General features: G+C 36.1%; 1 protein-coding gene across 2 annotated transcripts in view; it reads right to left on the bottom strand.

Annotated features, from left to right (window-relative positions):
- Positions 1-426: 426 nt before the first annotated feature.
- Positions 427-15,347, bottom strand: part of CRIM1 (cysteine rich transmembrane BMP regulator 1) — a 164,828-nt gene continuing 149,907 nt past the window's right edge. For both annotated transcript variants that reach the window (XM_070734109.1, XM_070734110.1), the window contains 7 exons: positions 14,685-14,894; positions 12,811-13,026; positions 9,491-9,712; positions 5,851-6,045; positions 5,048-5,170; positions 4,358-4,545; positions 427-3,225 (listed from right to left, as the gene is read on the bottom strand). In XM_070734109.1, coding sequence (XP_070590210.1) covers positions 3,049-3,225; positions 4,358-4,545; positions 5,048-5,170; positions 5,851-6,045; positions 9,491-9,712; positions 12,811-13,026; positions 14,685-14,894 — 1,331 coding nt within the window. In that variant the 3' untranslated portion in view covers positions 427-3,048. The remainder of the gene's footprint in view (positions 3,226-4,357; positions 4,546-5,047; positions 5,171-5,850; positions 6,046-9,490; positions 9,713-12,810; positions 13,027-14,684; positions 14,895-15,347) is intronic.

The raw sequence follows: 15,347 nt of genomic DNA, 5'->3' as shown, positions 1-15,347 counted from the left end.
TTTGAGCTCAATTGTGGTTGTAACTCGAGGACTACCATACTCTACAGGCACCCTGTTGCTCTGAGGCTGCATGCTGAGAATAAATCATTTTTCAAGCAAAATAACATTTCTATACTTGAACAAGAATTATCAGCAAAGTTGAGGGGATAAATTTAGGGAGAACAGAACAATCATTTTTAACAGATTGAGGAGTCACTCAACAAGGATTAACATTGATACCCTGTAATACTGAATACAGAGGTGGAGAATTCAAACCTTAGAAGATGGGGAGGGATAATGGAGACTATGGAACAGAACTCGAAGTGGCTAGATCCTTCACAAATGTCCTGTGTACTGCAAAAAAGATCTTAGACAAGATACAAATTTGGGGAAGTTTTTTTAAAAAATTAAGTAATATTATACAGAAAAACTCATTTCACAACAATGAAAAGTTCATCAAGTTAATTTTTATTGTGCTGCCAAGAGCCAAATTACAAGAAACCATCTTACATTTTAAAAAGTAAACAAGCAACCTGCCAAATTGCAGTGCACTCTAAGTGCCATAATATGCATCTATGTTATTTTTCAGAAAATTGTATCTGCATTTCTCTTACAAGAGCACAACAGGAACCAAAGTAAAAGAGTGTAATGAATACAGCACATAGGATAAATAATATCTTAAAAATAATAATAAAACAATAACAAAAAAAAACATTTTACACCATGTCCTATATCCTGCAAGTATCGTTCAGAATATAGCCTTGATTGTAATACAAAGCAAGCATTTACAATTTTGCGATAAAGACTGTTTACTCTTTATGAAAAGAATGACTGACTGACCGTGACAGAATCTTAATAATGGGAGAGTAATGCTTGTTTCAGTGTCTTTATACTAAGGATAAAATGCTGTGGTGGGGGCAGAAGGGCTACATTTTTAAATTCTTTTGGAAACTGAATTCATAACAGGAAAAAAAAACACACTGAGCCTTTATGATACACCTATTACCTTTTCTCTTTGACACAAACAGCTAGAACACTTTGTGATATTCTAAAACAAGATATTTGATAATCTTCAGATTAATAAATTAGGTCATATAATAAATTAGGTTTTTCAGTTTTAAAGATCAGTAATCTCTGACCAAGTATTTACAACAATACTTGAGAGTTCCTTTACAAAAAATACATTTTCTTTTCACATTAAACATATTGGGTATCTGTGTCTCAGGACAAGCAATTGTGAAAGTAAGAGGCAACACACAACTGGGCAGTTAGTAAAAAAGTGCCAAGACCTGTTTGGAAAAGTTAAAGTTGTGTGTACAGTTAAAGTTACAAGTCAAGCTGCAACAAACCTTCAGTGAGTTGTGGACTTTATTTTAATAGCTGCTTTAAACAACCATTATGCAATAAATCCAAATGCAGATACTGCTATTCTGTGGAATTGAGGAGTGCTGCCTATACATTATCAGTGTCTCTAGCCAATGCATTGGATTTTAAGCCTTTTTAAGGCCATGCAGGATAAAAAAACAAACACACACACACACCCTGAAATGTAGCAAGTAGCGATACTAATGCTTACTGCTAAAATTGCGCGCACACAGGATATGTATGCACATATGAATGCACACAAAGGCACGCACACGCACGCTCACTTGCATCCTAACACTTCCAAATCAAATAAACCTAGATAAAATGAGATAACCTCATCTTGTCTTTCTACACACGCAAGGTTAAGTAATAATATGGAATGCCTGTGTTTCTGTTCTGGGTAAAATCTCAGTTAAAAATACATTCAACAGGGAAAATACAAAATTATACTGATATATACTGTATATATAAATAGCATATATATACTGTATATATACATATATACATATATAGTAGTATATGTGTATTTTATAGGCATATATTCATACACATATATACATATGTGTATGTATATATAAAATACTATACACATAAACACTTGAACACGCAGAGACACACAAATGCTTTTTTTAAGCATAACAATATTTACATGGATATTTCTATAAAGCTAAAGTTTTAAAGAAGCATGATCTTTCTTTCTGAGCTTCCAAAAAGGTGCTTGAGTAATATACATTAAAATTAAGCAGCTTCCTAGCATGAAAGTTGCTTCTAGTCTGCATAATCAGTAACAGAACACCCCCCCCCCCCTCTTTAACATGATACAAAAATGAATCTGAGCTAGATCTTCATCCAACAAGATCATTTTCTTCAAAGATAATTTGGTGTGTGAACCACCTGAAACTGATAGACAGTAAAAGGAACACATACATGCGCGCGCACACGCCCAAACAGAGTTCTGGAATCAAACGGTGTTTAACTTTTCCTCTTCCCCCTTCAATACTGTTGCCAAAAGATCCAGTGCTCTTCTCAGGAATTATACATTTGCTAATTGCCAGTCTGGTCAATTAGCATCAAAATGAAAAACAAAAAGCTGCACAATGTATGATTGTATTTATCTTCCATAAATTTGCCCTTTTTGTTTTAATGTTTTCCTTACTGTATCATTAATTCACTATTGCAGCTTCTGACCAGATAGAAAAATACAGCTGCAGCTAGCCTGCATCAGTCATGTAATAGATTATCCTATGGATCTACTTTTGCAGCATAAGCACCCCAGATGTGTGATTTGAATTGTGTTAGGGCGCTGCTTATATTTCACTGCAATAAATGCAATTTTTGGAGTGTCAGTAAAAAGCTATTTTCTTTGACTCCAAACTAAACTGATCAGCTATTCTTTGAAGTTTCTGGTTCTAACCACACAGGCTCACCCCAGTTTTCTCTTCCCAAACAATCATGATTACTATGTTACAAGCAAAACATCAACAAATTTTAAAACTTTGGTTCCAGGAAAACACTTGGTCAGAAGTGGGAATGCTTGTTCTGGCACACTGCAGGAATCAGAGTCAATCCCAACAAGGTCTTAGAGCTGTACATGAAGTCACAAATCCAATACAATCCACTAAGCAAGTGCATAATTCTAGTTTTATTTGAATAGCAGACTCAGCCTTTGTTTCTTCTTAACTTCTTGGTAAGAAATGCAGTTTCTCACACTGTCTGATAGAAATTATCTGCTTGTAAGTTACTCTGTTTTTGCATGCTGTAGAATCCACTGTATCTTGAATCTGGATCAGCAATTCTAAGCATTCTCTGAGAACTGTCCACTTGAACCATGGTGCCTTTCTTGCAGTCCACATACACTAATTGATTATTTAAGCAGGAAGGCTGTTTGGATGGAAACACAATACATAATAAAATGAGCATTTTGGGTACAGTTTGTTTTTATTCCCTACTAAACAGTGTCTTCTTAATTACAAAGGTGAGAGAAAGTTCAGGCACTCAGTCCTACAATAACATTTAGACTCAAAAGCCAGCAGCACAAACATATACTATGGCTTTGCACTGCTCAGGGCTCAAACTGTGATAAAAGCATGCAAATTAAATAACTGATGGTTATAATCATTATAATTAACCTTCAGAATGATCCCCACCATAAAGAACATTCTTGCGCAAATGGCTACTGTAACCTTCTGGGCACTGGCAAGTGTTAAGAATATAGGAAGAATTCTCAGATAAAATTCTGTGTGTTAAGTGTTAAGAACATAGGAAGAATTCTCAGATAGAATTCTACTTCTGTGTGATCGGTCACAGTGGCCAACAGATACATTTTACAAGTCCAGATTGGAGTGACAATCTCTTCCAACACTGCTTTCCAGCAAGCAGTAATGAACACTTTTTTTTCCTGTTTTTTTTTGAGAGGGGTAATAAACAACTATCCTATGAATCTTTCTGTATCTTTTAAAACCACCCAATAATTCCAACTATTGGCAGTATATTCTATAGTTTAACTATATGCTAGATGAAAAAGAAAACATATTATTTAATCCAGGGGTGGGTTCCTCTTACCATCCTACCAGTGTGCTATGTGCACATCATGTTTCATGTGCGTGCATCCCCTAGCGTGATTTTGCTTCCACACATGCGCAGAGGGACAATTTTCCTTCTACTCATGCTCAGAGAGCCAAAGAAATCACCCAAAATATCAAGAAAAGATGCTGGAGCCTTTGCACCCAAATTGTGCAATCGGCAGGCCACTACCGGAGTGGTGCACCGGACCGCAACGATAGGAATCCACCCCTGCTTTAATCAATCCTGAATCTCCAAAAGCCATGATCTCTGAAAGCAATCAAAAGTTTCCATATAATGTATCCTTAAGGAGCGCATAGGGAAGACACTTGCGGATCTCCATTTCCACAACTGTCTGCTCTTATTTACTTGTACGTGTAACTGCTCAACTGATTCCAGATAGCTAGTTACTTATTTATTTATACAATGCAAATGTGATTTAGTCCATTACCTTTGCTGGAGTTCTGTAGCAGGATACTGGTATCCATTGCTTTTTCTGATTGATAAACAAAAGTGCAACTATAAGAACTAGAGCTGTTAAGAGGGGTACGGTTACCCAGGCAAGAGAATCAAGAGATGCTTCTGCAGTTGGCTGTGATCCTCTAGTTTCTCTATATTCACTCTGAAGGTGACCCATATCTGTAAAATGTAAAAATAAGCAAATTACGAATTAAAAAATAAAGTAACGGAGCAGTTCATGGTGAGATAAAATACTATTTTTCCCTCCCTTTGCAATTTCTGCATCAAGATCATGTCTCTATTGTTCCCGAATGCTGCAAAAAAGAAATTTAAATAATGTGCAACTCCTGTCTACAGAAATGATTCTCTGTCCTATATTAGATTGTTGTGAACCGGTATCCTATCTTCTGCCTCAAACAAGCCATTCTATTCGCAAAGGTAAGTTCTGACCACAGGAGCCCTCCTCAGTCAATAATACTGAGAATGTGCTATAGCCTCTCATCTCCAGCCAGCAGAGAACTATACCTCAACTCATTTAGACAAAACCAAGTTCCTATAGTGAAATTTGGTGTTCCTAAGAACCTTTCAAAATACTAAAATTGCCAAAATGAAAAAGACAGCTTGAAGTTCACCTAAGTTGTCTTTGCTTTATACAGAGACAATTGATTTAAATGGTGTTTACCTTTATGGATATGAACAACATCATTTTCACTGAATGTAGGCCAGACTGGTGCTTCTAGTTCTTTATCACCTCTATGATTTGTCTTCTCAATTGGAATGTTGGTGGGTTCGGGTACATACATTTCTGCAAAGTAATAAGGAACTTATAGGAAAGCTCACTAACCTAAATATCAATACTGTTAACAAAGTTTGTGAATAAAAGCTATTTAAAATGGACTGTATATTTAATATATTAACTTGCAATACATTAATGAAGTATTTTGTTTTAGCTCTCTGGAGACCTGGGTGAAAATAGGCCTCATAAAATTATAAAGTAAAAGAGGCAGAACATATGTCTGATAATAGCATTATGAACACCCAGTTCTTATAGAATAGAATTCTTTATTGGTCAAGTGTGATTGGACACACAAGGAATTTGTCACTGGTGTATATGCTCTTTCTGACTCTATAAACAGAACAAAAATATTTGAAAAATATAAAGTCTTGGAATATAAAGATGTTGTTTTACTATTTCCCATGTAATTGCCAAAATACATAAACAGGCAAAAACAGGTTGTGTTCATGTGACCACAGGATGCCGCAAATGGTTGAAAATACAAGCTGGTTGCCAAGTGCCGAAAATGTGATTACATGACTTTGGAGATGGTGTGGCAGCTTTAACTTTGAGGAGGGAGTCATGAGTAGCTTTTTTTTGAGTCCATCGTAACTTTGAGCAATTGTTAAGTAACCAGTCGTAAGCCAAGAACTATCTGTAGATATCTGTACAATGATTTTGGCTGAATAAACTGCCAGAATCTAACTTACCTGGGCACATGGGACAGCAGCTTCCCTCCACATTAATTGGTTCAACGCAAGGAAGAGAGGGGCAACTAACTGTGGAACAAAGCGTCTGACCCTGCAAGCAGTAGCAATGAGTGCAGCTATCAATGTCCCAACGTTCTTCATCTGCGTAGGTTTTTCCATTAAAATGACACACTGCCTTCTTTGCTGCTGTGTCTTCTGTTGAAAGAACATGCCATAAAAATGTAATAAGTGGAAGAGGGAAAGCTTGGGATTGTGTATTTCCTGCAAATATCTGCTTAATCAAAATAAAATAGTAGTATATTTGCAGAAGAAAAAAAGAAGAACCAAGGATTAAGAATAGCAATAGCTCTTAGACTTATATACTGCTTCATAGTGCTTTACCGCCCTCTCTAAGCTGTTTATAGAGTCAGCAAATTGCTCCCAACAATTTGGCTCTTCATTTTAACAACCTCGGACGGATGGAAGGCTGAGTCAACCTTGAGCTGATGAGAATCGAACTCCTGGCAATTGGCAGAATTTAGAATATCGTGCAAAAGTTTATTTGTTTCAGTAATGCAACTTAAAAGGTGAAAGGTAATATATGAGAGAGACTCATTACATGCAAGGCAAGATAGTTCAAGCTGTGATTTGTCTTAATTGTGATGATTATGGGATACAGCTCATGAAAACAGCAAATCCTCCATCTCAGAAAATTATAACTCAGTACTGAGATTCTCAGAAAATTAGAACTCAGTACTTGGTTTGGGCCCCTTTTGCAGCAATAACTGCCTCAATGCGGCATGGCATGGAAGTATCAGCCTGTGGCACTGCTGAGGTGTTATGGAAAACCAGGATGCTTCAATAGTGGCCTTCAACTCTTCTGCATTGTTTGGTCTCATGTCTCTCATCTTTCTCTTGGCAATGGCCCATAGATTATCTATGGGCTCAGGTCAGGCGAGTTTGCTGGCCATTCAAGCACAGTACTCCCATGGTCATGGAACCAGATTTTGATGCTTTTGGCAGTGTGTGCAGGTGCCACATCCTGCTGGAAAAATCACACTGGATTTCAAACATATTGTTGTGTGTGCTTCTCCATTCCTCCTCCATACTCTGGGTCCTTGGTTTCCAAATGAGATGCAAGTTTCCACAATCTGTGTTGATTTCGGGAGCCATGTCATCTGCTAGTGTTGGTCCACTGTGTTTCATTAAGTCCAGAGTCAATGCAGCTGTCTACCAGGAGATTTTGGAGCACTTCATGCTTCCTTCCAAACAAGCTTTATAGGGATGCTGACTTCAATTTTCTAGCAGGATTTAGCACCTGTCCACATTGCCAAAAGCACAAAAATCTGGTTCAATGACCGTGGGATTACTGTGCTTGATTGGCCAGCAAACTCACCTGACTTGAACAACCCCATAGAGAATCAATGGGCCATTGCCAAGAGAAAGATGAGAGACATGAGACCAAACAATGCAGAAGAGCTAAAGGCTGCTATTGAAGCATCTTGGTCTTCCATAATACTTCAGCAGTGCCACAGGCTGATAGCTTCCATGCCATGCTGTATTGAGGAAGTAATTGATGCAAAAAGGCCCAAATTAAGTACTGAGTACATATGCATGCTTATACTTTTCAAAGGTCTGATATTGTTCTGTGTACAATCCTTGTTTTATTGATTGCATGTAATATTCCAATTTTCTGAGATGGAGGATTTGGGGTTTTCATGAGCTATACCCCATAATCATCACAATTAGGACAAATCACAGCTTGAACTATCTTGCTTGCATGTAATGAGTCTCTCTCATATATTACGTTTCACCTTTTAAATTGCATTGCTGAAATAAATGAACTTTTGCACAATATTCTAATTTTTTTAGTTTCACCTGTACATAAGTAGAAACTTTGCAACTCTTGATAAAATGAATTCCTAGCTGAAGGGCTTTGAGAATTGCTTTGGAAATAAAATTCAGAATTGATTCCCTTGGGAATTCACATGAATACATTAATAAGGAAAGCACAGTGACAATATGGAGGTATTGCAATAAAGTCGGAAAGAATTCCTTCAACTTTAATTAATCATGGAAAATTAGAATGTTAACTACATTATAAGCAAACCTGTTTGGAATCTAAATCTCATCATTAGTTTTCTACTTTAAGAAGTCATTTGGGACACCTAGATCATGCTTGAACTGACAAGAACATACAAGATATGGACTTTCCTATTTCATAGCAACTGACGGAAATATGAGCTGTTTTTCATTTTCAATTGCCTGAACACTAAATACTTTTTGTTATTTCAATTTTGCTAGGAGAAAGCCAAAAAGCATTAGACAGAAAGTCAGAAAGGATGAACCCAGTTAAGTATGCCTCTGTATGTGTATGCGTATATGTATATGTTTATATATGTACATCAGGGGTGGGTTCCACTTACCTTCCCTACTGGTTCATGCAATATAAGTGCATGTTTTGTGCTCATGTGCACACTTTGCTTGCATCACCTTCACGTCAACCAAAATACCCGGAAATGACCCTCTGCACATGTGCAGAGGGGTTTTTATTGTGCAAGTCGGGGTGATCAGAGAACCGGTTCAAGAGCGTGGACCAATGGTCAACATTGCCAGTTCGGTGAGTGGTGGTAAATTTCCGCTACCAGTTCTAAAGAACTTCTCTGAACCAGCAGCAATCCACCATTGATGTACATATGTAAATACACACAGCTCACATACACAACATATAGTCAGAGGAAAATCCACTTAAGTATGGAAAATATGCAATCACTGAAGAATTTATCTGTTTGCTAATAATTAAAATAAGAAATGAAAGGAATTCCAGCACCACCTGCAATAAAATATGCTAATCTAACTTATCTAACTGCGGTGATTTTATATTTTTATTTTGACATATTTATTTATTTATTAAATTTACGTACAAATGTGTGTAAGTAACCATATTTCTATCATGTCATCAAAGCATACATTCTGTCATTTGCTTTTCCAAATATTCATAGTTCTTATGTATACAATCTTTACAAAAAGCAAAAATAAGGATATTCAAATAATTATTTTACATATAATGCAATAAATGCAAAACATTGGATATGGCCTGAACCAATATGACTCTAACTGAAATTAACCATGATTTTATCTGTAGACTGTAAAAAAACAGCAGTATTATCCTATCTTTTTTGTTAACATTATCTAGTGAAGGAAAACATACAATCACACTGCTTCCAAAAAGCCTGAAAGGCATAATTGAAAAACAAGCAAAATACAATATCAGATAATGATTTTGCAGTCAAGATATTATATGACACAGGGAGAAGATAGGTAGTAATATTTCCTTCCGTCCTTTATGGATAGATCAAGCCCAAGTGTATGATAAATCTACTTCTGCTAAGATTTATTCATTACTTAATTCTAACAATACCATAATATTATGCAACCTTACCTATGATGTTTGCCTGTGCTAATACCTGGTCACAAAGAATAGCCTTATGGCATAACTACAGTCATTATTATTATGTAGTTCTCAATATATGAATTAAATGTATCACAGGTTTTTAAAAATACAATTAAGGCCTAGACTGACATATCATCTTAACATTATAAATAAGACTGGGAAAAAAGCACTCCGATCATATCCTTCTCTCTCCTTTCCAGTGCTTACCTATACAATAAGGACAACATTGCCCTTTCCTCAGAACAGGTTTTTCACAGGATACTGGTGGGCAAGATTCAGAGTAACAGCTGATTCCCCCATCCAGACAAATGCAACTGGTACAAACATTTGGTTTCCACGACTCAGCAGTTAAGAAGATATCGCCATCATCATTTTTGCAGTAACTGGGCATGCTTTTATTGGTTGACAAGGAAGGCTGAACAGGCTCGTCTAAAGAAAAAATATATTTATTTATTTATTGGATTTGTATGCCGCCCCCCTCCGCAGACTCGGGGTGGCTAACAACAGTAACAAAACAGTATAATCCAATACTAAAAACAGTTAAAACCCATTATATAAAAACCAATCATACATACAGACATACCATGCATAAAATTTTAAAGGCCTAGGGGGAAAGTGTATCTCAGTTCCCCCATGCCTGGTGGCAAAGGTGGGTTTTAAGCAGCTTACGAAAGGCAAGGAGGGAGGGGGCAATTCTAATCTCTGGGGGGAGTTGGTTCCAGAGGGCCGGGGCTACCACAGAGAAGGCTCTTCCCCTGGGTCTCACCAAACGACATTGTTTGGTTGACAGGACCCGGAGAAGACCCACTCTGTGGGGCCTAAGTGGTTGCAAAGAAAATACTGAACTGTGAGGAGATGAATAAATTGACAATGAAAATTAAAAATATGGAAGATTTGGAATATTATAATGTATGGATGAAATTTTATGACTGGGTAGAATGACTAAATTGGAGGAAAATGGAGAATTAAAGGTGGTAGATCCAGGTGACAAAAATAGGTAGTAAAAGAGGCAGTATTAGGATAGTAGTATATACCTAGAAAAAAAAGAAACTATATATTATACAGTATGTATAGATATAGATATAAATATATATATAAGTTTAAAAGGGACACTGATAATTAAAGTAGGGATATACATGTATGTTACCAGTCTGTTAACCATGAGATGCATTGTGATTAGAATTACTCAGGGAAGGGACAAGAGGGAGGAAGAGGAAGTAGAGGTGGGAGGGGAGAAGGGAAGTAGGAAGGGGAAGAGAGGGAGACAGAGGGAGGGGGATGCTATGAAATGAGGGAAAATAGACTGGCAATAGAAGTATAATAGGTGCAAAATTAGGATATTGGTTTATGATATATGGGACAGAAATGTATAACTATGTATATATTGATATGATTTATGGTATATGTATGGATGCATATATATGAAGATTTTGAAAAAAAAAGAAGATAACATATACTATTTATTTAAAAATATTTTAAATATTTCTATTTATTTATGTCCGCCTGCCAAAAAACGATGCGTCAGATATTTTTCCTGCAAAAAGAGCAAAAAAGGACTAAACTATACTTTTGGTTTGTTTTATCAACAGAAGTGAGCTTCATCTAACTGTTCCTAAGGAAAGAGAGGGGGAAAAAATCAACTGTAGCCTCTATGATTTTGGCCTTCCCTACGAGTTCTGTCTCACCTTCCTGTAAGCTCACAAACCCCTGGGCAGGAGATAACAAACAGCCACATCTTCTTAAACAAATTCCAGTTCACTTTTATGAATACATACACCACACCTACTTTGTAATAACACTGTTTTAAAAATGGTGGGCAGATTCCTATGTATGACTAAATGATTATGTATGACTGAATAATGACAGCTTCTTTTAACTAGAATTGCTGAAGATTGACTGGTGAATTTAACAACAAAACATTGTCATGGCACAGAGGCTGATGAACTGCTTATGTATTTGTTTAAAGTGTGTGTAGAAGGATGTCTCAAGGCTACTGATGTGAGTTTTCCTTCCTAATGGTTTTGTGTTCTCTAAGACTGTAAGAGTAAAGGACCACACCTGTACCAAAATAAAAGAGAAACGCAGCTACACAGTGTTGGTTTTGGTGGAAAGGAAAGGAAATGTTACTTCAGTTTACAGCATAACCTACTAAGGTAAAAGGCTGGTATAAACTATGAACTGTATTACTACTGCATTTATGACAAGGAAAAATGAACAGTTAGAACACAAGATAGAAAGGGAAACTTGCTACGTTGGTAAGTATTGTCATCTGTCACTTATAAATGTCGCCTTAAGCAAAGAAACATAGAACCATAGAAACATAGAAGACTGACGGCAGAAAAAGACCTCATGGTCCATCTAGTCTGCTCTTATACTATTTCCTGTATTTCATCTTACAATGGATATATGTTTATCCCAGGCATGTTTAAATTCAGTTACTGTGGATTTACCAACCACGTCTGCTGGAAGTTGTTCCAAGGATCTACTACTCTTTCAGTGAAATAATATTTTCTCATGTTGCTTTTGATCTTTCCCCCAACTAACTTCAGATTGTGTTCCCTTGTTCTTGTGTTCACTTTCCTATTAAAAACACTTCCCTCCTGAACCTTATTTAACCCTTTAACATACTTAAATGTTTCGATCATGTCCCCAAAGGGATGTAAAGACGTTGTATATATTAGACTTAACATATTAGGAATGTATATTTTATGTAGTAATAATCCTACTTAGTAATAATCCTACCTTGTTTAAAAAATACATTCAATCTTCTGGTCTGTGTTTGATACATGAAATATTTTATTAACTTCAATGAAACTACCTTTTAAAAAACCAATTCTTTATAGCCAAGTATGTGTAAAGAAAGGCAGCTAATGCTCTTAAGAACTGCTGGAAATGCACAATTTATTATTAGTCTTAGATTTTTATCCTGCCTTTTAAATGATTTGGCTAACTCAAGGCAGTGAATATACTTGATGCTCTCTTATATTCCTCACAATAATTCTGTGAGGTGGTTTAGGGTGAGAGGGTGTGATTGGCTCAAAATCACCCAGCCTGCTCTTAGGCTTAAAGGAGAACTAAAACTCACAGCTTCTTCGTTCTAGGCTAGGACTTTAGCCACATTAATCTGCATCTTAATTGAAAACTGATCTGACACAAAAGAAAAAGGAGGACGGTGGAGTCTTTCTGTGGGTTGTGTATGAAAAAGGCAGATGGAATATGTATTAACCCCCAAAGTGAAAAATACATAATTAGGATTAATAAAACTTGTGTAATGAAACAAAGGATGAGCTAGAATGTTTGAGTGGCTTATATTTGAAAGTTCAATCCTGTCTACATGTTAGATACACTAGTTCCCAGGAATTTACACAGGAATAATGAAGGATTTCATGATGTTGTTGCTGGACTTTGGATGCTTTTAAAGACTTTTTTCAAATACTGTTTGATTTTACCTATTTTTGAGATGTAATGACATAGTCCAAATTAAATTGTTTTAACAAATATTCTAAAATATATTACATGAAGCTAACCTGGACACTGGGGACAACATGAATCCTGAGTACGTGTAGGATTTCGACAAAGTAGAGGGGGACAGACTTCAGTTTCACATAAGACTCTTGCATTATGACATGTACACTGGGTACAAGAATCAATGTTCCATGTGTCTCCTTCCATAAAGTACTCTCCTCCTGGAACATAACAAATGGTTGGACCACTGATTTCTGGCTTCTGTGCAATGGATTCATCTGTGAAAAATAGAATGCCCCCAAAGAGATAGAAGATTAATTGACTTTCCATTAGAATATAGATTCATATCATAGTAATGGTTTCTAAATCTATTGCAAATGACTATATTTATGAACTAATGCATTTTAGAACATCTTGGTTTGTACCACTATAATAAATAAGTAATAAGCTTAAGTGCAATGATAATAAAGGCAGACTTTATTTTCAGGATTGCCCACTGAACACCATAAGTGACAGCAAGATATTTGGGGATGGGAGTAAAGACAAGTGCAGACATTTCAAATAGATATAATTTCATAAATTGATTACTTGTAAATATATTGTGATCTCTCTGTGACCCACAGAAGGTATGGTACTTCTATTCATCTATATTTGAGATATAAATCTAACAGACATAAAAAAAAACCTAGCAAACCAAAACGGGATTCTTGCCTGCCTGTAAGTTCAAAGAGGGTTATTAAAACTAGATCTATCATACAATTTCCACATATTTTGTGGAATCTTTTTCACTTGTCTAATACAATGGTCTCCAACCTTTCCAGGTTGGCAACTAGCAGTGGGGGAGAGACAGGATGGTTCCGTGCAAGTATTAGCAGGCCATGGTCCAGTGATTGGGGACCCCTGGTTTGATACCTGGTTGTAGGAAGCTAATGGAATACACAATGATAAATATATGATACAAATACAGTGGTACCTCTACTTAAGAACTAAATTTGTTCCATGACCAGGTTCTTAAGTAGAAATGTTCTTAAGTAGAAGCTATTTTTCCCATAGGAATCAATGTAAAAGCAAATAATGCATGCAAACCCAGAAGCTCAGAATTTGGGTGGGAGGAGGAAGAAGAAGAGGAAGAGGAGGATAGTCACTGCCGAAGGAAGAAGGTGAGGTGAGGGGAATAAAAAAAATTCAAAACTTTAAGGCTTAAAAAAAAGAGAGACACTGATGCAGCGATACACTGCACCAGAGAGAGAAACCCAGGGGGAATGGCAGGAAACTGGCCAGGCCTTTGTGCTACTCTCAAATTTCCTGGGAATTTTTTCCGGGCTCAGGTTCTTAAGTAGAAAAAGGTTCTTAAGTAGAGGGAAAAAAATCTTGAACAGCCAGTTCTTATCTAGAAAATTTCTTAAGTAGAGGTGTTCTTAAGTAGAGGTACCACTGTATATGGATTATCTACAAGGTTCGGTTTTATCCCTCATTCACTGATTTCAAATTGATTCTGAAATCTGATTTTCAGAAATCTGATCTTTGCCCTTTTCTTCCAGTTTGCATAACTAGATGGGATGGCTACAGGAATAACTTTACTTTACTTTTCTCTGTATTTTTTGGCAATCCAAACACCCAAATGTTGAAGAATATTTAGCCTTTCTTCTAAGATTGTATTCTCTTCATTCAATTATATTACTAACGATGTGTATGAAAATGAAAATATTTCTGCCTTTGAAAGCTAAAATTACTACGTTTAGGATGTATAAGCTTAGTGCCAAGTGTTAATTTATAAAGTCTATGCAATTACATGGAAGCAATGCAGGTTTCAACTGGTTTATCTAGCAAGTATCTCAGTATTTTTCTACTTATAAGATTTTTCCTGGCAAGACAAATAAGGGCAATACAGTAAAGAAGCAGGGTTTTAAAACAAATAAGTAAAATAAAATAGTACCTGGGCATGATGGACAACATTTTCCTGGGTGTATTGTTGGATTGCCACAGTTGGGTACAGAACAAGTAATTAAAGCACACATTTCCCGTCCATTATGACAATAACAATCACGGCAACCATCATGCCAACTTTCTTCATTCTCATGACGGTGTCCATCTACTGACAAGCAAGTCCCTGGCTTAGCAGGTGGTATTATGGAAGCTGGTATCTCTGTACATGATAAAAAATACAATGTTTTAAAATATTTATTTTTTAACAATGATGATTTGTTATATTTATTCTTTCTATTAACACTATAGTCAAACTTTGAACACAATCATGGAGAGCACAGATTTTGTAGTGAGGACAGCATACAAATATGTAAAATCAAATAAAATAAAACCTAGACAGACATGAAACCATGAAAAAGTTAACAAAACACCTGAGAAAGCAGAAAGTGCCTATCGCCACAATTCATAGGAAGAAAAACTGAAAAATTTGGGGAGCAAAATAACAACTATAAAATAATCTTTCCAATGATAAAACACCTGAAAATAAGTTGTGAAAATAAATTCAAAATATATGTGAATTCTTTTGTAAAGATTATATAGCATTGAGGAATTATTAATTTTGCATATCACAGATACATTTAAAAAATCATGAATTTCTGCAGAGAGAAGAGTC

Source organism: Erythrolamprus reginae, chromosome 1, assembly GCF_031021105.1.
Source record: "Erythrolamprus reginae isolate rEryReg1 chromosome 1, rEryReg1.hap1, whole genome shotgun sequence".
NCBI classification, from domain to species: Eukaryota; Metazoa; Chordata; class Lepidosauria; order Squamata; family Dipsadidae; genus Erythrolamprus; species Erythrolamprus reginae.
The sequence above is the reverse complement of the archived record's forward strand: the minus strand, read 5'-3'. Positions and strand labels throughout refer to the sequence as shown.